The sequence below is a fragment of the Delphinapterus leucas genome, chromosome 13, assembly GCF_059928025.1.
Source record: "Delphinapterus leucas isolate spDelLeu-1000000601 "Yukka" chromosome 13, BTC_Dleu_Yukka2, whole genome shotgun sequence".
Classification (NCBI taxonomy): domain Eukaryota; kingdom Metazoa; phylum Chordata; class Mammalia; order Artiodactyla; family Monodontidae; genus Delphinapterus; species Delphinapterus leucas.
The window spans coordinates 54,475,989-54,502,073 of record NC_143141.1 but is presented as its reverse complement, the minus strand read 5'-3'; the positions used below and the strand labels follow the sequence as shown (position 1 = coordinate 54,502,073).

Genomic DNA, 26,085 nt, shown 5'->3' with positions numbered 1-26,085 from the left:
CTTCTAGCTGCTGAAGGTCATCAGAATTTAAAAGCCCCTAACACTGTGGGAGTAGTTACTCTAATGGTTCCGATTTAGAGATCTAGGAGATGGGACTAAACTTTTAAGTCTTTTTCATTTACGTTTGTAAATATTTCCAGCCTGTCTTTTTACTATTGCATCAATTGCATTTTCGTATTGTATTGCGTTCCATTTCCTTTTGCTAACTAGTTTATTCCGTGCTCTTGATGGTTCCAGAAAGCATCTCACTACTTTAGAACAGGTTTTAACTCAAACACTTCAGGAGGATTAATCTCCATGTGAGAAATCCATTTCCTCATTATTAACAATCTCCCTTTATTTAGCTACCTTGCGATTCAGGGAGTTCTTCCTTGTATCTCACTGAGATCATTAAACATTCTTTGGGTTATTGGAGCTACTCAGGACTCCCCTTCTTTTCCTCCCACCTTCTATTTAGCCTTCAAAGAGGAGAGAGGCTTCAGTGATAGGTTAAATTGAAGGATATTTTATTACACAAGAATGGGAGAGGAGTCCAGGCATCTGGATCTTCCCCCAATCACGTTTTAAATTCACCAGTCATGGACACTGGACAACTGAAATGAACTGCCCAGCACTCTGGTGACAATGAAAGGAAGCCATCTTTCTCTTTGGGCTCACTCTGGTTCTTTTCCTTACCTGTTACCCCAGATCACACAATCCTTGCCCTGTCTGTGGCTGGTGAAGGCAGTGTGGGCTTGGACTGCAGTGTGTACCGGGGTTGGGGGAATATTGCTTTTTAGGGGTGAAATGCTATTTAATAAAGACAATGATTCTTCGACAACGAGGGGCTGCAGTGGTCAAGTTTGGTTCTGGGATTTTCTTATGTTTTTCCAGAGTAGTTGATGCTGCAGATACTTATGTGTCCCATAGACCCCTCGGAGGTCTGGAAAATCAGGACACTCGGGTTAGAAATCATCATCCAGCGTTAGAGCTGCCGAAGGAGCTACACTCGTGCCCATCCCCCAGGGCAGGACTGCTTGGATGTTGTGGAACACTAGAGAGGTGTCTGCCCCTCCTCCTCTTTTTTTTTTTTTTTTCCAGCTGGTAGGGGTTGTGGACTTTGCATCCTCTAGAGATTTTATGAAATTTAATTCATCAGGAAGAAGAGAGAATGGACATCTGTGTTAGAGGGTTAAATGTTCATTTTTTTCTGTGTGAATAAGTGATTACTTGATATATGAGAAGATCCATGGCGATTAATTTATAGATTTGTATCAAGTTTCAGGAATTCTGGTTTTGCTGGCAAGGCAATGAATCTGCTGGGCTACAGTGGTACTTAACTTATAGTTCTAACTAGTGGACTTAAATAAGTTTTAATGGGAAATAGAAAATAATGATTTCGCTTATATGGCACAGTGCCTACCTCAAAGTAATGCTTTAGAAGTTTTCACTGAACGAATGAATGAACACATGAGAGAAAGGAGATCAGTAATTTTCAACCAGGGATGGGGATCAAATCAGAATTGCCTCTTCCACTTTCACCTATGTTCTCTCTACCTCACCACCTCACCTTAGAGATGCCGATTTACCCTTTTTAAAGTGTCCTGACCTCCCTGTTCCATGCCTACCATCACTTTGAAAATCATTGCAAAGGGGTGATACTCTTCTTGGATGTTTGGGACGGAGGAAATGTTGGGAACCACTTACGGGTATTTGAAAGCACCCAGCACGGTAGCTGATAAGAAATGCTGATTAAATTTTAATCAGAGGGCTGAGGACAGACATGCAGGTAATGCTAAATATGTGGTTTAAAAATTCTCTCCAACCTTTTAATTGTTTAGGTTTTCATCAGATGCCCATGTTCCCCTCCCCAATTGCTTAAAAAAGGAAAATTCCTCACAGGTATTTTAAGCGGGGGAGATTTGTAAATGCTCCGGGCTCAATGTACACCAGATTTTTAGTGTTCTGGATCAGTCTGTAAAGAGAGAGGGAGAAACAGGCAGCGTTTAATAGACGTGTTTCGTTTGCAGTGCCCAAGGTCATGGTCACCAGAGGATGCTGGCTGAAAGTGGCATCAACAAAATCAAGTGACTTTCCTGTGCTTGAGGGGAGCTCCAGGGACCCTGGGGATAGAAACGGAATGGTGAGAGCTGGTTGGCTATTGCCAGGAAGTTCTGCTGCCAACCTCTTGCTGAGATAGGTGTCAGCATCATAGCTGGCAGTCTGTTCCATTCTCCTTTGCACCCCCTGAGGAAGCACCAACATCCAGGGCTCCTGGCCAGCTAGGTCGTGCCCCACCACGGAGCCAGCACGCTGGGGGTGATGGGAGATTCCATTCTCAGGAGAAATGAACAAATTGGCTACTTGTCCTTGCAGGCAAACTGGTCTTCTTTGTAGTGTGCTGGCAGTCACACTGACCAGTTATCCAGATGGGCACTCAGTCTTTGTAAAAGCCCAGGGCAGAGGCCGGGGGCTTGGATTGGGGGCACTTTTTGTCCATTCTATAGATAATTGGTTGTGTGATGATGCCAAGCCTCCTAACTTCCCGGAGCTAATGCTCCCTTCTGTAAAATTAGAATAATAATAGTACTCTTCCTACCTCACAGGTTGGCAGGTAGTGAGTAACACAATAGGTAGAGATAATGTACAAGGCAGGGCTTTGCAAAATACAAAAGTACAGCCATAATACCACAGTGGCGTTATTGCTCGTCTCCCTAGTTCCCCAGTGACTTTGGGAAGCAGCCACATTTACTGGGTTCTGTCTACTTTGGATTCAATAAAAGGTAGTACATGCATTTGGCTTTTTTAACCCATGCAGCAACCACCTAAGGAAATGATAATTACTCTTGTTCTGTAGAGAAAATCTAGTGTATTGGTTAGGTGGACGGACTCTGGAGTCAGCTTGGTTTTACATGCTGGTTTTACTAATTGTATGACCTTGGATACATCACTTAAAGCTTGGTTTCCTCGTAGTGTGGTTTCTGAGCAGTAAATGTCTGTGTCGCGATCACAGTAAGGCCTCCACCAGTGTTAACAGTGACTATTCCAGTTGATGAAATCAGGAAGTTGAATGATTTGTCTCTAGCCACAGAGCTGAGAAGTAGCAGCACTTGGAGGTGAACTCGGTTTTTCTGACTCTGAGTCTAGCGTGCATTCTACCTTCTAAAGTTACCCACTCTCGGTGCCCATTTCCGTCCTTTCTGTCCCTTTGATTCTTAAGAGGTGAGTGACGTTTTGTTGTAATTATTTTTACAACAACTGAGTCAAGCAATCATGGGCCACATAAGACATTATGTGGGTAGGATGGAAAGGACTTTTATTTCTTAAGACTCTTTTGGGGTCTGACCACTCATCCATATATTCATTCAGTCAACAAACATTTATTGAGCACCTACATGTGCCAGGCATTGTTCTAGGTGCTGGAGATACAGCTGTGAACAAGACAAAGAGCGCTTGCGGGGAGCTAACATTCTAGTCTCAGGGCCTTCTTTGGGAAAAGTCCATAAACTTTCCCTTAGAGCACTTTATTTTTCTTTCTGTATTGATAAATTGATACTTTATCTATTAATAAATGTTGCTCTGCATCACGAACAGCTTTATTTATCTCAAGCTGCTCTGCTTCAACATTGCTTGGGAAGTCTGTTAAAACTGAAGAGTTTCAGATTTCCAGGTCTGGGATAGGACTGTCACCTGTAATGGAAATGACCTTCCCCTGCTCCCCACTGCCCTCTTGAAATTCTACTTCACAGCGAAGTCCAGACTATACCTTTTGCACTAAAACACCCATTACTTCGGATTTCCCCATAACTGTTTGGTGAGTTAGTCTTACCTCTCTGGTTACACCATCATTTCCCGGGGGAGATTTATATTTTACCTCCTCTGTATTCCAGTAGCATTTGACCTTTGGTTGGCATGTGTACCCACATACTTATTAATTAATTATTCTCTTTAGATAATTGCTATTTGGACCATTCATAGGGAGGCCTTGTGGTATAGTGGAGAATACACAAGCTTTGAAGATAGGCTGGGGTTGAATTCCAGCCCTGCCATTGTCTAAGGTGCCACATTGGTCAAGTTACCGACCATTCTGAGCCCCCATTCCTTCCCATGAACAAAAGAGATAATTACACCACTTTGCAGGGCAGCTGTGAGAATTAAATGACACAACCTAGAATAAATAAAGGCCAAGCACAAGTGCTCAAAATATGTTTGTTGCTAACATCTTTCTCGCTTCCGTAACTTTTGAAGCTCTTCTGCAGGTGTGGTTTGTAGAAGGTCAGGTTTGGGCCAGATAAGACAGCAGTAAGAAGTCTGGTTTAGGAGTCACATGACCTGATTTCTAGCACTAACTTGGCACTAACTTGCTGTGTGACAGGTCAGTTAACCTCCTTGGGCCACAGGTTTATCATCTGAAAACTGAATAGAGCCAGTCTTCTCCCATCCCCTCTTTTTTGTAAATTGGAGGAAAATGATAATTTGGAAAGGATTATTTTTAAGACTCAGTTCAAAGACATCACAATAATAACAACAAATCCAACATACACATGCCAAACACTTTTACATGGTAGGTTTCCAAGAACCATTTACTAAACAAACGAATATGCCCAAACAGTCCCCAGTGAACTAATTCATGATCTCTAAGCTCCTTTCCAAATTTTTCCACCACCCCAAGAACTCCATACACTCCCTTCCATAAGGTAAGAGCTACTTGACAGGACTCCACAATGTCAATTTTAATTTCCAGCTTTGTGTTGTGATGTTTCAGAGTTTATACAGCTCCCAGGGAGAAGCAGTTGTCACCATGGCAACCTTCAGGCCACTGCAGTGAGAGAAATTAGTGCCTGCCCAGACCTAGTAATTGCTGTGGTCTTTTCCTCTTGGATTCCTAGCAGTGGATGCTTGAATACAAATACTGAGTGGGCTCCAGCAAGCGAGGGTAATAGTGTACAGCAATATGATGCTTACATTTCAGACAAATTGAGGAGGCTGTCAAAGGCATTAGCTTCTATCTTTTCCAGGGAATCACTCTGAGAGATTTCACTAGGGGAGAGAGAAAAAAAAAAAAAAAAGAAGAAGAAGAAGAAACATGAAAGAAATGACTGTGTCTGCATAATAATAAGCTGTGTGTACAACCCAACAACTGGGGGTTCCAGTGTGTCCTTTTAAAAAAGAACAGGGAAGCCTTAAGTTGTCCTCACATCATAAAGTGCTAACACGCCCATCCCCCCCGCCCCCCTCCTTTAGGAACACCAGTGGGCACCTGCAACCCAGATGCAGTTGAAATGCAAGTTTCAGTATTCCCTGTTGACGCGACAGGTTCTTTTCCTTATTTATCTCTGACTCAGAGTCACAGATTGTTAGAAGTGGGCACGTCCTTTGGGAAAATCCAGTCAGATTCCCTTGTTTTACAGTTTTTGGAATTAAAGCTCTGAGAGGAGAGGCAAATAATGCTCATGGGAAGATTCAGGTCCAGGATCAGAATGTCTGGGTTCTCAACTCCATCACTCTAGTGAGGGTTTTAATTTGGGTTAGGATTCATTGTTTCTCAACGCTTTACCCCTTTCCCCAAACCCTGTTCTGATGCAATTGCAAAGTGGTCAACTCCTACACGAAGTGTCCTTCTTGTGTTGTGACTGTCTGTTTATTTGACCATTTCCTTCACTTCATTAGCAAATTGAGGACAAGGTGTATTGTCCTATTCACTTCTAAATCCCTGGTGGCTTCATGTAGCCTGGCACATAGGGTATAAATGAATGAATAGATAAGTGAATGAGCTGATTTTTTTAAAAAAAAAGACACAAAAGTAAAGGAACCAATTTTGCCATATATTTACCACCGCCAAGCATGTAGGTAATGTCAATGTTCCCCTAAAATCCCAGCAGAAGCTACCATTTGCTGCCGGCTGAGAAAGAAGTCGCAAAATCTAATGTTTACATTCCCTGAAGGCTTCAGACTTGATGAGAGCTTTAGCCCACAGAAAGGCTGAGCCTAAGGCGGTTAAGGTCTTTTATGAACAACACAGTGATGGATAGTTCCTAGGCTGATTCGTCTTATTCCTCCCTAATGGTTCACTTATTTAACTGTGGCTGCTTTCCTCACTAGGAGGTCTTAATATATTAAAAGCTATCAAAACTCAACATTTGGGCTTCCCTGGTGGCGCAGTGGTTGGGGGTCCGCCTGCCGATGCAGGGGACGTCAGTTTTTATGACTGAAATCTATCTTCTTTTCTACTTGAGTAATTTATCATCACTTATCAAAAGACATTCAGTTCACTGAAGCAAGGTTAGTTATCTGGATTTTAATAACTCTTGAAAATCATACCTTTTCTTCAAAGGTCCCTGGGTATTATTTGTACTTTAAAGATAAAAATACTAGGGTTTCCTAAACACAATTCCTCTCCTAGAAAAATTATCCCCTTTCAACTATGTGTTCTCTGAGGGAAAAATTTATTCCAATTATAAATGTCTTTTGATATGCAGTATCTTACTTACATTTTTATGACCTCATTAAGTCCTCTGAAAGCTTGAGATGGGATTACTTTGATAGGGAGATAGGTGAGTGATCTAGAAAAGAAAAAAGGAGAGCCAAGAGCTTAAGATTTAAGATTGGGTGCCTTTTAAATTCATGAATAAAATGTGTGTGTGTGACTACAGAGTTCCAAATAGCTAGATTCAGGTTGAAAGTTCTAACTTATATCAATAAAGAGAGGTGCCATGACTCATTCTTGGTCTTTATCAAAGAGTGTGTAATTTTGTTTTTAAGATAGTGAACTTTGGGATCAGACCCAACCAGGTTCAAATCCCCACTCTCCTACTACCTGGCTATAGGACTCTGAGCACATTATTTAAGTCCTCTGTTGCAATTTCTTCATCTATAAAATTGAAATAATAATCTCTATTTCACAGGGTTGTTATGATGATTAATCAAGATAACCTGTATAAAGGATAGGGCTTGGCACCAAGTAAATAGTTAACACACAGTTTTAGAGTGGACTTATGGGCTTGTTGGGAGGATGGAAAAGAAGCTATCTTGGGTAGAGTGGAGAAATAGATGGTGAAATTACAATTGAAAACCAGGCAGGCAAGAGAAGGGAAGATTCACTAAGAACATGTTCCTATTTTGATCTTTACCACCTTCCCCAGGCAGCCTATTTTAATATTATCCCAACCAGACCACTTTGCTCCTATGGTTAAGTCAAGTGGGCCTCTCATGCCATTATGCGGGGAGTATCTATAGAGATTCTTTCAGGCACTTACTTATATCCAGAAGAACAATCTGAGTGTTCTTGGACTGAGATAAAAGTTATGCGTTACATAAAAGTTGAGCAAAGAGTGACTACTCAGCGAGAGCAAAACCAGAACAGGATGATAAAGGAAACTGGGGTTAAGATAACTCAGGAGAAAGCATCTGCGAGGCGTAGATGAATGTTCAACCAGTATTTATCAAGCATGTACAGTGATTCAAGGATTTGGCTCAAGGACTGGAAGAGAAGAGGGGAGTGGACCAGGACATTTCAGGAGGGACGTGAATATCAAGGATATGGAGAATAGAAGTGGGAGATTCTGCCTTGTTTTTCGTGTGTCTATGCAGCAGAGACTGGCTTAGCTGCTGGAGGAGAGCACCTCCATCATGATGAGCATATTCAAATCAGTGAGCTGTCTTACGGTCCCAGAAGGGACTTGTAACATGCTTGTAACGTGCTGTGGGAACTATGCACACCCACCTGTAACCTTATTTTACTCACTCAACAATGGTGTGAGGTGGGTATTTCCCTTCGATAGCAGAAGAAACTTGATCACAAGAGATTAAGTAACCTGGACAAGGTAGCATGACCAAGAAGAGAGTCTCCAAATGTTCTTTACTGTGCAATACTGGCCTGAAGTGTATGATTCCTAACCCACTCTCTCTCTTTTTAAATTTTTACCCCAACTTTATTGAGGGATAATTGACAAATGTAATTGTATATATTTAAAGTGTACAACATGATGATTAGATGTATGCCTACATTGTGGAATGATTATCCATATCAAGATAATTGACACATCTGTCACCTCAAGTAGTTAACTTTTTTGTGTGTGTGGTAAGGATGCTTAAGATCTACTCAGCAACTTTCAAATATACAATGCCATATTCTTAACTATAGCCACCATGCTGTGCATTAGATCCTCAGAACCTATTCTTCTTATAAGTGAAGGTTTGTACCCTTTGACCTGTATCTCCCCATTTTCCCTTACCCCCAGCCACTGGCAACCACCATTCTATTCTCTATTTCTGTGAAATTGGCTTTTTTTCGAGGTTCCACAGAGAAATGATACCATATAGTATTTGTCTTTCTCTGGCTTATTTCACTTAGCATAATGCCCTCCACTTCCATCCAGGTTGTTGCAAATGGCAAATTTTCTTCTTTTTATGTCTGAAAAATATTCTGTCATGTGTGTATATATATACATATGTATATATATATATATACATATATATATACACCAAATTTTCTCCATCCATTCATCTGTCAAGTGACTTTAGGTTGTTTCCTTATTCTTGGCTATTATGAGTAATGCTGCAATGAACATGGGATGGAGATGTCTCTTAGAGATAGTGCTTTCGTTTCCTTTGGATGTATACCAGGTCACTCACTCTCTCTCAGTGAGCAAGGTGAAGGGACATGAATTGGAACCTTGTTTCTCTTGAGAAGAGGCATGTCACACCCTTGCTATTCCTCCTGCAAAGCAGCTTACCAGCAGTTCCTCTCTAGGGCTAATGCAAAGAAATTTCATTGCAGAAAAATGCTTTCACTCAACTGTCTCTTAGAGATGCTACAACCTAGAACAAGTAATCCAAACTTGCTCCTCTGATTTTATTCCTGAAGACAGTCCCACGAAGTACATCCTTCAGTACCCAAACTTATTTAACAGGGCATCCGAGAAGAACAGGGACTGTAGGGGGAGAAATCTTCCTATGATGGCATGTTTCCTTCCTATATTTCTTCTGCAATCATGTCTGCTTGGCTTACTGATTAAAAACACAGTTTTATTGCTGTCTGCACTGCCAAGTCAATAAATTTCCAGAAGAGAAAGCTGTATTCTACTGTACCCCATGCAACATCAATAAAACTGACAGCCAAATTCTGATTCCAGAATCTTTATTGCTGGGGATAATGCAGTGCAGAACATATTTTGGAGAGTGTTTACATAAAAGCTTCAACTGAACCTTTCAGAGCTGTTTATTCATGTAAATGGAGCCCAGAAGCTGGAGCCTCTCAGCAGGCACCCTCCTCCTCCAAAAAAGGAACGCAGTGTGGCTCCCCGGAGAACAGTGTGGCTCAGATTTGACCAGGGAGGGTGCCTGAGTTTTTGATGGATGTAGGGATGAGGGATAAGGAGCAAAGGTTGGACAGAAGGGAGAGAAGCTGTAGATCATGCACTGGCTGTCCCCAGTGACTACAGAACAGCCCTGGTGCAAGATGAAATTTTGTAGAGTTGATGTTGATGCTTCAGAGCAGGAAAGGCAGCAGTGATGAGAGTGAAAATAGAGTTCCTACCATAAAAGAGGCACTGAGCAAACAGGAGGTAGCTTTATGGGTGTGGCTGGGACAAGAAAGGGGCCTGGGGGTCAGGGAATGGGGAGAGAGGTGGGGTGAGACAGGTGCACCAAGCTTTTCACAACAGAAGTATTCTCATGAAGTGATGTGGAGAGCGTGCTTCTATGAATCCCAAACTGTTTTCCCCACTGACTTATATTTTTATTTTAGACATGTTGTGTATTCCTTTCTGATTCATCGCAGTGGGCAGCAGTTACTAAGCATTCAAGCGGCTGTCTCCTGTATTTAAATGTTCACGTGGCCCATGATTTGTTAATAACCATTTGAATGTACTCCCTTTGAAGGTGATCCCTTCTCTGATGGATGCTTCTGTGATTCTTTCCATGAAGCCAGAAGCTCTTAGCAATGTGAACAATTGTCTCAATAACCCTGCAGTTCTACTCCTGTATATATCCCAGAGAAATTTGCACACTGATACCCCAGGAAACTTGCACAAGGATTTTATTCACAGCCTTGTGGCATCAAGGGGTATTGAAGGCAACCTGAGTGTCCACTGCTGAGGGAGGGGGGCTAAAGTGTACACCTGCGAATGGGTCGCCAGTTAGGAGCAAGAGTGTAAAGGTGCACAGAGCAGCATGTGTGGGTCTTAGAATCATGGTGTTAAGAGAAACAACTAAGAAATTAATGATATGTATACACGACACCACTTGCAGGATTAAAATACAGACACACCAAACATTAGCCATTAGAAAGCATATAAACGTACATCAGCGTGGTTGCCTATGGTGAGTTGAGAGAAAGTGGGAGGAGGGGATAAAATGAATAACTAAAATGAGGGGACTTTGAATGACCCACTGATTATGTTATTTGAAGGCAAAAGTATGGTCAACTTAACCCTCTGTACCTGAGAGACCAATGGAGAAGATAAAATTTTCATTTTGATGTACTGAGTTCCCCCCTCCTTCTCTTCTCTTCCTCTTTCCTTCTTTCTTTCTTTTTTTTTTTTTGAAAGTTAGGTCTACATGAATTCTAAGAATTTTGTGAACGTCAGGAACTCTTATGGAAAGGTCTAGTTAATATCATTTGATACAGAGCAGAAGCCAAGGAGAACTGAGGAAAAAGGGGCCAAAAGCAAGGACAGTCCAGCAGCTCTGTTGTCCAGTGTCAACAAAGGGAATGAAAGCTATGCATGGAGCAAAGAAACATAAGAGATTGACACTCCCACACTATGCACCTCAGATGGGTGGTAGAGAACCAAGGTTACTGGGCAAATGTGAAGTTGAACTTGCAGCGTGGAGCGTTCTCTCTGCCTCTTGAATCGTGCGTGAGGTGGCTGTGGAGGCATGTGGTGTGGAATCATGCAGTTACTCATATTTATTACAGTTCATAGTCCTTTTTATAGTTTTAAACTTTGATTTTTAAATTAATTGATGATATAACACAGGCGATACCCGAATTATGGCCAAATTCTACCTTGGTCAAAGAGCCTTTACCAGAGATGTTGAAGCAAATACTTAGACTGGATGACAAAGGCTGCCTTAGTTTCATCAGTTCTGGAAACTCCATCGACTCATGAATCCCACATACAAGTCCCCCAAACCTTCCAGTTATGTGTTAAAGTTGATGTAGAAGCAGTCTCTACTCCTTAGGATTGGAAGTAAGGACTCACCCTAGTTCTGGGATCTTGTGATTGGTCATGACCCTGGTGAAGTCCTGTGTCTTTCTGCATTGTCTACACTAAACCCAACACTACTTGGAGGGCAGGAGTGTGCCTGCAGTACCTTGAATTACACGGCCCCCGCCCCATATTGGTACTTGTTTTGGCCTTGATTGCTTATCCTGTAGCCTGCTCGGTCTCCCCAGAGTCCATCCAGGAGTGGAGCCTTTGCCTTCTCTTCTTGTCAATCACCAGATCCTGATCCCTGTATTTTTCCCTCTTAGAAGACACTGCTGACCCAGAACAGTTCCTAGTTGCTATCTGGTTAGGATCAATGTAATATCTCTCACTGTTTGGTTTTGACTTTCTAACTGGGCCCCCTGGAACAGATGGGGACCCTGTGCTGGGGCTACCCAGTGCAGCTGGGTTAGTTCCTCCAGTGGATGCTGGTGGGCTGCCAAAACCACCATTTAGGACTGAGGTACTCATTCCCCCAGCTGAAGCTCTCAGCGGAGTTGCTCTCCTGGAATTACCTTCAGCCTAAGATTGCCACCTCCCCCAGTATCAGGTCTGCTGTCCTCTGCAGCCTGCATCCAGTGACTGGTCAATGCATAGAATAAAGGCCCAGCCCTTTTGTTTTGCCTCATGGTGGGACTGCTCAGGAGGGCCATCCCACTTTCAGAGCTCTTTTCCATCAACTCTTTCTTCTGGGCCCTGACTCAGTCCCCTTCCTAGCCAGCCCCAGTTGTCAAGGCACCAGCTCACCTTCTGTCAGAGCCTAGCAACAGATAAACAAATAGCATTCAGATAAACCTAATCTCCTTGAAGAAGATGATGCCACATTATCAGGTCCTCCTTAATTGTCCCTAACTTGAGTACTCAAGGGTGGGGCTTGGGCCTCTCTTATTTTTTTTCTTCTAAGTTTAATAACACAGATGACCTTGGACAAAGCCAGTTTGTCCTGTTCACTGGCTTGTTAATGAACCCTCAAAATAATGTTAGCTGGAGAGTTTCAGGGTCAGGAGTTTCTTTGTTCCCCTTCACGGGAACCCAAGATTTAGAAATCCTTGCTTATAAAAACCTATCTACTGGGAGATATTTGCATTATCAAAGAGTTCTTTGCTCTACAGGAGGATTGATGAAAGGTTCCTTAAATAGCAAACTCCTTAGGTAAATGGAAAATATGGCTCAATTGACACTTTTAAACACAGGTGTTGCCTAAAGCCAATTACAACTGTAGGTTCCCCCACCTCACTTTGGTTTTTAAGAGCTTGGAATTCCAGGGCAGGACCACCTTCTGAAGCCCACAGGCTGAGCAGGGGCAGAGGAAGACAACAGCCAGGGAAGAAATCCGAGCACTCATCTGGAGTCCTCAAAGCCTGGCTGGGGTCTTTGCTTGCCTTGCAGGAGCCTTTACCTCTTCTGCCCAGAATGACAGAAATGAATTATTTTTTTCACTTCCCTCTAATGGTTTAGAAAAGCCATCTGTATTATCGATTTAAGAAAGCTACAAAGATCCATCCATCTTTTTGATTAGTTTATTGCTAGAGCTATACACCCTGAATTTTAAAACACTACAAAATCAGGGGGAGACAAAAAGACAGAAACCAGGGATGGTCAAAGATTTTTTGCCTAATGAACTCATAGAAATGGGGAGAGGGAAACATTACCTTATTTAAATTCAAAAGAATGTTAATGTTTTTATATTTATTACATGAGACCTTGTTCTACATTGAACAGAGGCTTAAGAATTCCTGTGTTCTTATCAAAGTCACTCGGTAGTTATAATAAACTTGCTTTCATCTTGGAGTGAAATAAAAATGGCTTTCCCCTTTACAAACGATTTTAAATCTTTGCGCTTTCAAATGCATTGATCTATTTGGTAACTTCATTATTGGGTATGTCTTCAGTTATCGGCCTCTTGTCTTCAGCATTTACCTAGAGGGAGCTCAGACATCAACGTTAACTGAAATATGAAGTCAGTATAGATGGACATCCAAGACGTTAAGTTTTACATCAGAAAATTTTAGAACACTCCTTTAAGCATTTACTGTATTAGACTCAGGGAATCAGACTAAAAGGGCTGCTTGCAGTTGGTTTGGTCCAACCCCTCACTTTCGATGAAGAATCTTAAGTGAGGAAAAGTAAAATGACTTCCCTGAAACCACATGGCAATTCAGCAGCAGATCTGGATTTGAACATAGGTCACTTCATTCCTGGTCCAGTGCTGTGTCCTACATTAGTCACATCACATCAGTACTGTTCCTTTGGGGGTTTGTTGATACACCCCACTATGCAATCCTCCGGTTCTTCTGCAAAAACCTCACCTTCTGATAGAGCCACCAGCTTCTTGAGCGCATGTGCTCACGGTCTTTAACTTCAAAGGTGCAGCTCAAATTCCTGTTCTCCCATGAAGCTTCAGAGCCTACCAGAGTGTTTTTCTTCCTCTCCTGTCCTCCTCAGCACTAATGACTGCCCAGTTTTCTTTTTCTTTTTCCTGCCCTCGTTTTTGAGAATTTATCAGGTGCCTTGTATGAATGTTTCCTGTTCTACCATTGAACTCCCAGTCTCTGGTAGATTCTGCCTTCTGACTGTCTCTTGCTTCCAGCCCCTTTATTCCTTTTCCACTGCCACTCTCCTTGGTCATTCTTTTCTTCACCTCGACTGCTCTATAGTCCCCAAACTGGTTTCCCTGTACTCCATCCCGGGTTTCCTCTGCCCAGTCTAGATTGGTCTCCCTGATAACTCCCACCATGTCACTCTTACACTCAGATTCTTCTGTGCCACCCCTTGGCCAGTCTACTTATCTACAAATGTCTCAGCTTTGCATTCAAGGCCCCCGAAATAAAGGCTTGAACTTTATTTGACAGTCCTGTCACCCACTCTTCCCCTCATATAACCAATACACTAAACTTGCACTGTCCAAAAAAGGCAGCCACTAGCCACATATGACCATTGAGCACTTGAAGTATGTCCAGTCCAAACTGAAACGCACTGTAAGTTTAAAATACATTCCAGATGTCAAAGACTGAGCAAGAAAAAATAATGGAAATGATCTCATTAACAATTATTATATTGATTACATGTTGAGATGGGTGTGGCTAAACCACTCGACTATTTTTTCAGCTCTCTCTTAGGCCCACAGTCCTACTCCCTCCCCTTTCTACAAGACTGAGCTTTAGCCTTCTCCTGAGGAATGCACCCAAACCAGATGAGTTCCCTATCAACTTTTACCCTTGTCTTCATCTGAAATGAAAACTGGAAGAATGCCTTTTACTGATGCAGATGGTAAATGGTCATGAGACCCCCAGAGGAAGGAAAAACCCCTGGTTTCCATCCAGTGTGGGTGTGCTTCTCTCTAGCAGTCAGGTTTTATTTTTAGCTCTGGCCCCTTTAAAGCCCCCTATCCCCTTTTCCATACCCTGTGGTATGGAGTACAACTTCGAATGTGGAATGTCGCGTCAGCCTGATCCCACCTGTGTGTAAGTTACCCTCAATAAGCTTCATAATTGCACTTCACGGAGCGGCCTGCTTTGTTTTTCGGTCTCAGGTTTGGAGGATGTTATTCAATATTTCTGCCTTCCAACAAAATGATAATATTTGGTACAGTTGGATTACGTAAAATATTTTATTAAACTTAATTGCACCTTTTAAAACCTTTTAAAATGTGGCTATTAAAAATTAAAATTACACTTGTGACTAACATTATATTTCTACCGGACAGTGCCTCCCTAGACAAATCAGACTACTGTATCTCCTGAATTTACGTCACATTTTCCTGCCTTCATTCACACTGTTTCTACCATCTGGCACATCCACCCTTCTCTGCCGGTCAGATTCTATTCTACCCTTGGTTAAAGGTCTGTCTCAGGCGCTATATACTTTATGGGATGTGTCTTCATCACCGGTTGCATGTGCTTTCTCTCTGGAAGCAGCACAGTGGGGTAGTGAAGAGTAGAGGCTCTGGAGCCAGGTTGCCTGGGTTCATTTCACATGTATGAAGTGATGATGATACTAACTACTGCAGAAATTTTTTAGATTAAATAAGAAAATGTTTATGTAATACTCATACAGCATCTAGTACAAGGTTAGAGCTCAATAAGTACTTTAAATTCACAGCTGCTTACTATGAAGGAGTCAGGCTACCCCAGCTATGCCTGATGACAACTCTCCTTCCTTGCTGGGGATGGGGTGGATTCAGCACTTTGGACTCTTCTGTTTTTCACACCCTTATGTCTACAAAATGCCTGTGGCTTGTCTCAAGCTCTCTATTGTCTGCTGATTATACACAGGACAACTGAGAGAGAGGGTAGACATTCCCCCTTGGTACCTTTCTGTTGGGCTCAAGTATCTCTTATAGACCTTGTCTGATAGCCTTGTAAAGAAATGACAAGGAAGTGATAAAGGACAACCTTCCATTAAATATTTCAACTCTAGGGAGCCACTCTGCAGAATTCTCATTTGCTCATTGATTTAAAAAAGTTGTCAGGGCTTCCCTGGTGGCGCAGTGGTTGAGAGTCCACCTGCCGATGCAGGGAACACGGGTTCGTGCCCCGGTCCGGGAAGATCCCACATGCCGCGGAGCGGCTGGGCCCGTGAGCCATGGCCGCTGAGCCTGCGCGCGTCTGGAGCCTGTGCTTCGCAACGGGAGAGGCCACAACAGTGAGAGGCCCACGTACCACAAAAAAAAAAAAAAAGTTCAGTCAGTTGGAACTCTCCCATTGGAAAGTTCAGTTTGCGTGACTCTTCTCCAAGACAGCCTTTCCAGAGCACCCAAGAAGCTTGGGGAGTTTACGAATTATTGATATAATGTAAACCAAGATTTTTCAAGAAGATTCCCTGGATGATGGATTTTCCAAGTCATTTGTGCAACAACTAAATTAAAAATATAAAGCCTCAGAGAACGGTAACACATCTTAGCACTTACTCAAAACCCATTTAAAGTTTTCTAAAGACACAAAGCAAAGTAACCCAATCTTTACCCCCAAACTAGAATTCTTCTAGCAATAATATAACATGACAAGAATAACTCTGGTAAATAAAACTACATGTTGAATTCTCCCCAGGGAGGGTCTGCATTTTGTGTAATGATTTCTCAAAAATATTTTTTAGAAGCAGAGAATATTATGTTGTCAGGGCAGTGACATTGCAGATATGCTCCAGGAAACTCTTTCATTACAAGCTTCTGTTTGCAGACACATTTTTTTTGGTGAGCCTGTAAAAGCTGGTTGCAACTGATATACTACATACTTTTTTTTTTTTTTTTTTTGCGGTACGCAGGCCTCTCACTGTTGTGGCCTCTCCCGTTGCGGAGCAACAGGCTCCGGATGCACAGGCTCAGCGGCCATGGCTCACGGGCCCAGCCGCTCCGCGGCATGTGGGATCTTCCCGGACTGGGGCACGAATCCGTCTCCCCTGCATCGGCAGGCGGACCCTCAACCACTGCGCCACCAGGGAAGCCCTACATACTTTTAATTAACTTGATGGAATGGGTCTGAATTGCCTGCAGTTACTGGCATGTGCACCGTCACTTTTCACTAACTCCTCAGCTCTGGTAGACACTGATTTGTGTGGGCGCCTGGTTCAAAAATGCCCCTTCTCTGGAAGCATCTCACTGCTGGTTGCAATAGGGTGGAAGCATCTCATTGACTGTGCTTCTGTCTCAGGAGTAGGGTGTGGAGCCATCAGATTCTCTCTCTCAGGAATTTAAACTTGTAATAGATGGGAGGAATCTTTGGAGCTGATTCATTGTAAAGGTGGAATCTACAGAAAAGTGCCCTGACCTCTTGCCGCCATATTCTCTCTGGATCTTGCTCACATCCTTCTACCTCTTTATTCTTCTGTTAAGTTAATCTCTTATGATTAAATTTGTCAGAGATGATTTCTGGTGCTTGCAAATGAGAAAAGCCTTAATCAGAGACCCACCCAAGGTTTCCGGGGGAAGTCATCCACTCTTCATTGATGATCCATAACACAGACAGGGCACGTGCCTGGTGGTCAGTGAGAGAGCAGAAGGCTTTGAATAGTGCTTCCCTGGTGGCCTAAGCTGGTGTCAAAGGCCAGGATGGAGCTTATGGGATAAGCGTGTTAGCCCAGTTGCCCCTGTAGAGAGCTTGAGGCTTAAAGAACTACAGCTCAAATAATACCTCCACCAAGGTATCTTTGTTACTCTGGCTAGAAGGGATAGCTCCCTTCTCTAAACTCTCACCAGCCTTTGTTTATAACCATCATCTGGCTTTTATCGCCTTCTGCATTTCACTGCCGTCATCTGAGAACTAGTCCTCTCTCTCCTATGGCTGGAAGACTGTAAGCTCTTGGAGGGCACGGGCGGTGTCTATGGATCCTGCACATTATCCTGTACATTTCAGTATGTAGTTCCTGAGCGGTCAACACGTCTGACCTGAAGGTTTTCTATGTGTCCAGCTGGAGGTTTAGGGATGCGGAATGGGGAAAGGACCCAGAATAGGCTTGGACGCTCTAGCTGGACAGATAGGACTGACCCAATTGAATGATAGAAAACAGGCTATAATCAGGTGTTAGGTGGCATGTTTGAGGGGCAGCTCAGCCTGGGCTGAAAAAACTAGCATATCAGACTCCAGGCAGTAATGAGCTCTGCTATTCCGGGATTCTAACTTATTCACCTTCCAGGCTGAGAAGACCTAGTGGGTCATTTTCTCTAATTAACACCCCACAGGAACAGAACTATCCCATCAGGCGTCCCCCTTGGATGACAGATACTTACTGCTCAACCTCATATATGGGCTGCAGCTTTTTCAGGTCTTCTCTGCATCATCAGATTGTTACAATGATACTTTGTAGTTATGGGAAACCTTTATTTCCGAGTATTTTGGGCCCTGCTGTCTTGTTTATCTTCACCACAGTCAGCCCCACTCAGGGGCGAGAATCATCACGCCCCTTTTACAGACAGCACAGAGGTTTTAACACTGTCCTGAGCCCACAGTGCACATTTAGGGAAAGAGGGACCTGGTGCTAGAACTCACGTCTGCAGGTCTTTGTCCTGTTGAGCAATTCAGATAATCTGGGGACTGTGTTGGACCCTGCCCTGTCGTACCAGGGCATCTCCACCCCTGTGGCCTCAGAAATGCTGTCCGCTGATGCTCGTGAGGTAGAATTATGAACCTAGGAGTCACCTCATTTTATCAGCGTCAAGGACAAATTTAACAGCAGCAAGGGATAAAGCCTTCATTCTGAAAGTTGAGTTTTACTTGTAAATTGGACTTTTCTGAATTTGGCCCAGGTGGCATTAAAGAGCTGTGGTTCAGGGCCACACAGAGAGCAGCTGTGAGTGGTTTGCTGGCTGGGATGGCGTGGCATCTCCCTGGGAGGCAGAAGCTGAGAGTAAATGAGGACCATGTGGAGAAGCTGCTAGAAGCTGCCCACGGAGTTAGAAAGCCCACCTGACTGGTGGGTGGGATTATTTTAATTGCCTTCTTAAAAAAAAGAGCTGGTGCAAAATTTGCTAAAATCTGCATTAAATGTGATTTTTCACACACCAAGGGGAGCTGCCAGAACAGAACACATATGCTCCCGTGGAGCCAGCCCTCTTGGGTCTGGAAGTGAGCAGCAGGGCCTCTCTGCACCACCATGACTCAACTGGCTTTAAAATTCCATGTGTAAGATCAAAATTACACAAGGCCAAGACACCGTCTGGTGCAGCCAACCTGGGAGATTGTATTTTGGAAAGAAAGCTTTTGTGCCTCATTTCAAGACATGAAAAGAAGCCAAATTGAGGAGCTTGGGAAGAAGATAGAGGTGGGTAAAGGAACAGAACCGGAGCCCTGAATTAATCTGACATACTGCCTTTGTTTTTTGCTGTATTGGGTCTTCATTGCTGTGCGTGGACTTTCTCTAGTTGCGGCGAGCAGGGGCTACTCATCATTGCGGTGCACGTGCTTCTCATTGTGGTGGCCTCTCATTGCGGAGCACAGGCTGTAGACGTGTGGGCTTCAGCAGTTGTGGCGCATGGGCCCAGAAGTTGTGGCTCATGGCCTCTAGAGCACAGGCTCAGTAGTTGTGGCGCATGGGCTTAGCTGCTCTGCGGCATGTGGGATCTTCACGGACCAGGGCTCGAACCCGTGTCCCCTGCACTGGCAGGTGGACTCTTAACCACTGCACCACCAGGGAAGTCCCTGACATACTGCTTTTGAAATTTAAAAAGAAAAGAATAATGTAGAAAAAAATCCAAAGAATTATTGCTCTCCAAAGGGAGAGCTGGGTCCAATGACAAAGGGATCCGTGTGTGAAGATTTTTGGCTCTACACTTTCATTGAGATTTTAGGAACTCTGTTGCTTGCTTTTTAGTGTCCTGCTAGGGGTCACCATTCACTTTCCCCAAAAGGATGATTTTTAAACTAATAAAATCTGGCCCTTGCAAAGCTTCCCCCAGGGAGTCTGTTTATAGGCACAGCCAGGTTTAAGAATTGTCTTGAAGGTAATAGCTGGGAGGGCTGAGTCAGAACTGAGGTTCAAGATCAACCTCTACCTTGGGTCTTTGTTTTTCTTTTTTGTTTGTTTTTTGCTGTTGTTGGTTATTTTTGGTTTGTTTTTGTGGGAGTAGGGTAGGAAGGTGGGACATGAGCTTTCAGAATTCCAAGGTTTTGTTTTTGTTTTTGTTTTGTCTGGTTCAGCTTCAGGGAAGCTGTAGGTAGGGCCAAGCTGTCCTACTTGTAAGAGTTTGGTAGGCTTCCCTCTATCCTGTGGACTCTTACCTGGTGTCCTGGACGGGAACCAATAGATCTCAATTCAGGCTGCCTTGGTGGTTGTTTTGTTTTGTTTTAATGGACCCTGGGCTGAGGATTGATTTTTCTCTAATAAGTAAGTTAAAACAAATTAACAACAAACAGTAGAACAATCTATGGAATTGTTGGGCTGTACTAATGTAGGTAAGCTTCTAGTCTTGCTTCTCTGGATGGCCCTTTCAAAGGAGAGATTGGGAGGTCTGCAAATCTGGGACCTGGATGTTGACTCCCTCTGCTACTCATAGCACCTCATCACCTCCCCATTTTCTAGGATGGAGATTTTTAAGTGACATTTAGGTGTGGTACATGCTAACTAACATACATACTTCCTTTTTGCATTGGTTCATTGTTCCTATTCAGCTCTCTACTCAGTTTGATCATCATGTAGTTCAATAGACACTTTAATCATACTACCTGTGAAATTTGGGGAATCCTGAGTTGACTAAGACCTCTTCAGGTGCTTCTCACTTTGGCACAATGATTCAAAACCATGGTGGGGTGAGGTGGGGACTCCCCCACCCCTTGCCTCAACACACACACACGCCAGGGGCATTTGGCAAATGTCTGAAGACATTTTCGGTTGTCATCATTTGGGAGGGCAGTGCTACTGGCATATAGTGGGTGGAGGCCAGGGATGCTACTAAACACCCTACAGTATATGAAACAGCCCCCAACAGCAAATGATTATCTGGCCCCAAATGACAATTGTGTTGAGGCTGAGAAACCCTGCTGTTGCAGAGGAGGTACACATGGAATAAATAGTTACGTTATGTGGGGTGTATGCAAAAGTAGATGTAAGTACGAGGTATCAAAGCAAGTATGTGTGTGTGGGAGAGAGGGGACATTGGGGAAAGCTTGCTGGAAGTGACTCCAAATCATGATTTTTACTTAATGCCTTTGTAATCAACTGTCCAAGAATGACTTTGAAAGTTTATTAGTTAAGATTAGTTTATTAGTTCCTACATATTAGGAATTTTTTTTTCTTTTTGAACAACTCTCTGGGTAATTTAATCAAATATTTCTGATGACTTTATATCTTCCCTTACCAAAAAATTTCTCCACAGAACCAGGGAGAGGTATAAAAAGGGAAGGATCCATTCAACCGTATTCTTTGCTTCTCAGTAAGGAAATGTCTGGCCTACTCTCACCTGTGTTTTTCTTCTACCTGGACTCTCCTTCCCTTCTCTCCTTCAAGGTTTAGCCTCATAACCCCGGTCCATGACACCTTCGCTTGGAGATTTCAGTCCATAGTGACTGATCTATTTCCTGAATTCCTTAGAGCCTTGTTGCCTCTCTCTTCCTACCTACACGTCTCTTGGGTGCGGGTGTGTTTCCACCTAGACTGTGGGCTCCTCAAGGACAGGGGCCACGCCCTCCATTGGTACATCCTTCTACAACATAGAACACCATTCTGGATCCTGATTTGTTCTCAAGGTAGGAGAAGGAGAAAGACATTCAGGAAAGATGTCAGAAAATTAACATCTTCCTGTGACACTGGACTGACGGATACAGCACATTTTATCCTTCCAAAGTCTCTGGATTGTGTCTTATAATAAAGTCTGAAAGTTTAATCTCTGTTTAGTAGGCACAGCATGCAAAAAATAAATTGCTATTATTATTATTAGCATTTTCTTACTAACAGATTTTTCAGAAGCTGTTTCCATACCAAGCAGATCAACCTTTCTGTTGTCATAGAGACAAAGATCTTTATATAACCATGGGCAAGGTGAGATTTTTTTTTTCCCTCTCCCTCCTTCGACTTGTCTGGAACTAATAACAAAAGGAAAAGGACATTTTTTAAATTAATTATTTTCTTTTACTTTTTTTTTCTCCAATTAAAATGAGTGAATACATGGGAGGCTTTTTTTTTTCTTTTTTTGTGTCACATTTTAGATTTTAAATACCTAAGTTTTTAATAAAATATTATTGGGCTGGAAAGATCTGAACAATGCAATTTTCAAAATTTGCAAGCAGTGGGCTTATCAATGATAAGCAATTATTATCCATTTTCCTTTTTTTTTTTAACCAAATAGTGGACTTTAGATGGGAGTTTTATAAGGCAGGACTACCAAGGCCTGAAATGATTAAAACATGAACTAGCATCTACTGAGGGGGGGGGGGCCAGTGATGAATTTTAAGGTGCTCTGTGGTACTCACCTCCTCCAACCCCCAGAATTGAGAAATCTACCCTTCTCTCTGCAGAATCAGACCCTGTGGATAACAGTGCAAGACCACATCCCTCTTATCCCTTATCTCATAATTTCAGCTCTCTTCTTTTTATGAACTCCCAATAACTTGTTATTCATGGCATTTTCTATCTTGTAATTACTGTTTACCACTTCATTCATTCATCGTCAAGAAAAGAGGATTTAAGCAGAACCCATTCACTTTTTCTTTCCTTTGCCTCAATGTTAAGTTATACCTTCATCCATCTGTCTTCTTCTGCCAGAGCTCAGAAGTATCCCTCTCTTTTAAGATGAACCCTTCCCCTCTGATCTGACACTCATGTCTTCCTCCCACTCCCATGGGCATCTTATACCATCATCCCTTGTGTCTTCAATCTGTCCTTCTCCATGGATTCCTTCCTCTACTCCTTTTTTTGAAGACAAAACAAAACAAAAAATTTTTTCTTAATCTTGTTTATTTTTCCATATCTCAGACTTTGAAGTTTTAATCTGATCACAGCTGCCTTTTGCAATAAATAGGTACTGTCTGTGTGTGTGTGTGTGTGTGTGTGTGTGTGTGTGTGTGTGTCAGGGGTGTTGGAGGGGATGGAGAAGAGAAGTGTCTGGCACAAAGAAGTTTAAAACATGCTCCCTGCTTTCCAGATTATATCCTCCATGGAGGAATACCTTGATTCTCAAACTTTAACATGCATCAGAATCACCTGGGGAGCTTGTTAAACTACAGATTGCTGGACTACACCTTCAGAGTTTCTGATGCAGAAACTGGGGCCCTGAGAGTATGCATTTCTAACATTTTCCAGGTGGTACTTATGCTGCTGGTATGAAGAACATGGCCTTCAAGGAACTACCCTCCTATTCGTTCTATGCATCCTCTTGTCATACGGATGTTGAAGTCACCTTGTCATGCCGAAAAACTTATCCCCTTTTGGCTTTTATAGGCTCCACCTCCATAGGGTTCTCCCTTGAAGGATGAGGTCATCTCTCAATTATCTGATCCTTGGGAAGCCTGACTTTGTGCGGGTCAGAGCGCGTGCTGACCTAAGGGGTTTAAATGTCTAGGAGGAGATGCTGCTGGTGTGCATGCCAAGATAATGCATGTGAAGGGAGGGAGTCAGGGATTCTCTAGAATCCCACAGGAATGTTCAGAGCCTGGACAACTGGCTTCTTTTGGGGAGTGGGACTAACCAGCCTCAGCATGCCAGCAGTACTTATTTTGTACCTGTTTCCCACTTCCATCCCCAAACCTAGTTAACCCTGTAAAATCTTTCTGAGGTGTTCGAGGCTTCTTTAAACTGTGCCGTGGGGCAGTGAGAGAATTTGTTTCGTTTTAGTCTTTTCACTTCAGCCTACTCCAGGGAAGAGGTACTACTCTCCTGAGGCCAGTGTGGGTGTGGCAGAGAGACCTCAGTGAAAAGCTGAATCTGAAAGGGGCTGGGACTTGCCTCACCCATGCCTGCCTCACCCATGCCTGTCTCCTGGTAGAAACCAGGAGGTTTTCTAACTCAGTGCCAATTTGGAGAAGCTGAGAATTTTTTTTTTCTTTTTTTCTTTTTTTTAAGGAAGGGGTAATTTTCTTACAAAAACTAGCAAATATAAAAAGATAGCAGGTGAAGCCCTGTCTTTGCGACTCAATAGCTGTGGGACCTTGGGTAGATTTTTCCAACTCTTTGGATCTCAGGTTCTTATAACCTGTATGATAAGTACCAGGTGAGTGAGAAAGGCACAGTGTTAGTGGCACAATCGTCCTTAAGAGCAAGATGGGAGGCTTGTCAGGGAAGGACAAGGGCTGGGACTTGGAGGGCAGCTTCTATGGATTTATTTATTGATTGAAACAAATTCTATTAGCGTGGTCCTCACCTTCAGGGAATTGAGCTGACAAGACAATTAATGCAAACCAATTAATATAAGCCCCTCAACCTTTAAAAACTGTATCTCTCAACCACAAATATTCCCCAAAGGCCACTAACTGTCCCAGAGGAGAATCTCAGCCCTTCAGGAGGGTGGAGGAATTCCCTCCATGAAGCAAGCTCCTGACAGACTGCTGGGAGCCCAAAGGCATGGGGCGGGGGGGGTGGGGATCTCTTTCCTCCCCCAGCATGGAATTCCATCACGTCTAACGGTTAGAACATAACCAACACCTCTACCAGCCTGGTGCCTTTTGGACACTTTTATAGTCTTCTTCTTTTTTTTCTTTCCTTTTCTCTTTTAACAACTTTATCAAGATGTAATTTATATACTCTAAAATTCACCCATTTTAATTGTACATTGCGATGGTTTTTAGTATGTTCATGGAGTTGTGCAACCATAACCACCATCTAATTTTAGATAATTTTCATCACCACAGAAAGCAACAGCCATTAGCAGTCACTGGGCCTTCACTCCAACCTGATGGCTACTCATCTCCTTTCTGTCTATCTGGACATTCCATATACATAGAACCATATACTATGTGGTACCTTTTCCCGAAAAAGTGTCTGGTGACACTCAGATACGCTAGTATCGAAGACCCCCCCTCTCCTCTATACCCCATCACTACAACAGCCAGCTTCCTCCACCTGCCTGCCAGTGTATACAGCTCCCTAAGGGGTGGTGGTGTGCCAGAGCTGGAACTCAAGGCCTCACATCGATTCGGCAACCAGATTGAAATGCAAGTACATCTGATCAGACAACCAGGCTGAAATGCAAGTACATCTGGGGCTGGGGTGGAGCAATGACTTGTATGCTCACTAAGGTGTAGGTGAGCACTGGTTGGGGGATGCGCCAGCCAGCAGTCCCCATTGAGTGACCAGGTCACGCCTGGACACTGGGCCCGAGCGCCCCATTCCTAGAGGAACATAGGGTAAACAGAGCGCACAGTAATCTTCGCCATCCTGGCTGGCCCAAGGCTCAAAGAACACGTAAGACTTCTCCGGGCAGAGATAGCTGCTGACTGAGGAGCATGACACCCCGTCCGCTTCCAGCAGCTGCAGGGAGCGAAGCCATCCCGTGTGGCCTCTGGGCAGTTCCACGCCCCTGGCCGTGGCCCCAACCAGGGTGAAAGAGAGGGCCTGGGGCCATCTGGGGCTGGAGGGTGCTCGGGACCCCAACCCCAGGTGTGGCGGGGCGTGGCAAAGACGCTAAACTTGGGCTTATCACCCCGAGAGGTGGCGCAGCGTCTTTCTCCTAGCATCCAGGGGACCAAAGAGCAGGGAGGCAAGGCGGCCGTAGCGAGCGAGGGTGCCGGGGCGGGGGCGCCGCGTACTCACAGTCGGCTGAGGCCGGCCCGCGGGCCGGGGCAGCGCAGGGCGCCGTCCGGCGGGCAGCTGCAGGGCTCGGGGCAGGGCTCCCCGCGCATTGCCCGGGTCAGCGGCGGCGGCGGCAGCAGCAGGAGCAGCAGCAGCGGCCGCAGCGCGGGGGGCCACCGCCCCATGGCCGGGAGCCTGAGCGCGGGCTCCTGCGGCTGGGCCAGTGCCCCGGACAGCCCGGGAGCGCGGCCCGCGCCCCTCTTCCCGCCCACTGGCCTGCCCTCCGGCTCCTCCCGCGCCGGCCCGCCCCTGCCCCCCCCCAACCCCGACGGCGCCCCCGCTGCTGAGTCTCCGCTCTGCCTCGACCCAGGACAGTGGCCTGAGGGACCCCATCACCTCCTCTCTGCTGCGTTCCCCAGCCTGGCCTCTGCATCTCCAAATGGCCCTAGTTACAGGAGGTAGCGTGTGGAAGTGGTGAATGCTTTGGATACGGGAAGAGGTGGGGAGTTCTGAATTCTCTTCCTGGCTCTGGTGTAACTATGAGTGTGAAGTTGAGCGAGTTGTGTTCCTTTCCCGAATCTCTCGTATTTCATCTGTGAGAGGGACGGACTGATGATACTTGATACCAGCCCTGGCCACTTCAGGAGGGGTGAAAGACGTTCCTCCTCCGCTCTTTCGCTCTCAGCCCCCAAATCCTTTCCCATTCTCTCCCAGCAACTCCTTCAGGCTGTGGGTAATCTCT

General features: G+C 44.2%; 1 protein-coding gene across 1 annotated transcript in view; it reads right to left on the bottom strand.

Annotated features, from left to right (window-relative positions):
• The window catches only part of LHCGR (luteinizing hormone/choriogonadotropin receptor), a 62,969-nt gene extending 37,369 nt beyond the window's left edge, over positions 1 to 25,600 (bottom strand). Inside the window, exons 1-4 of the mRNA XM_022573887.3 lie at positions 25,365 to 25,600; positions 6,471 to 6,542; positions 4,945 to 5,019; positions 1,880 to 1,954 (exon numbers count right to left, since the gene is read on the bottom strand). Coding sequence (XP_022429595.2) covers positions 1,880 to 1,954; positions 4,945 to 5,019; positions 6,471 to 6,542; positions 25,365 to 25,528 — 386 coding nt within the window. The 5' untranslated portion in view covers positions 25,529 to 25,600. The remainder of the gene's footprint in view (positions 1 to 1,879; positions 1,955 to 4,944; positions 5,020 to 6,470; positions 6,543 to 25,364) is intronic.
• Between the last annotated feature and the right edge of the window lie 485 nt (positions 25,601 to 26,085).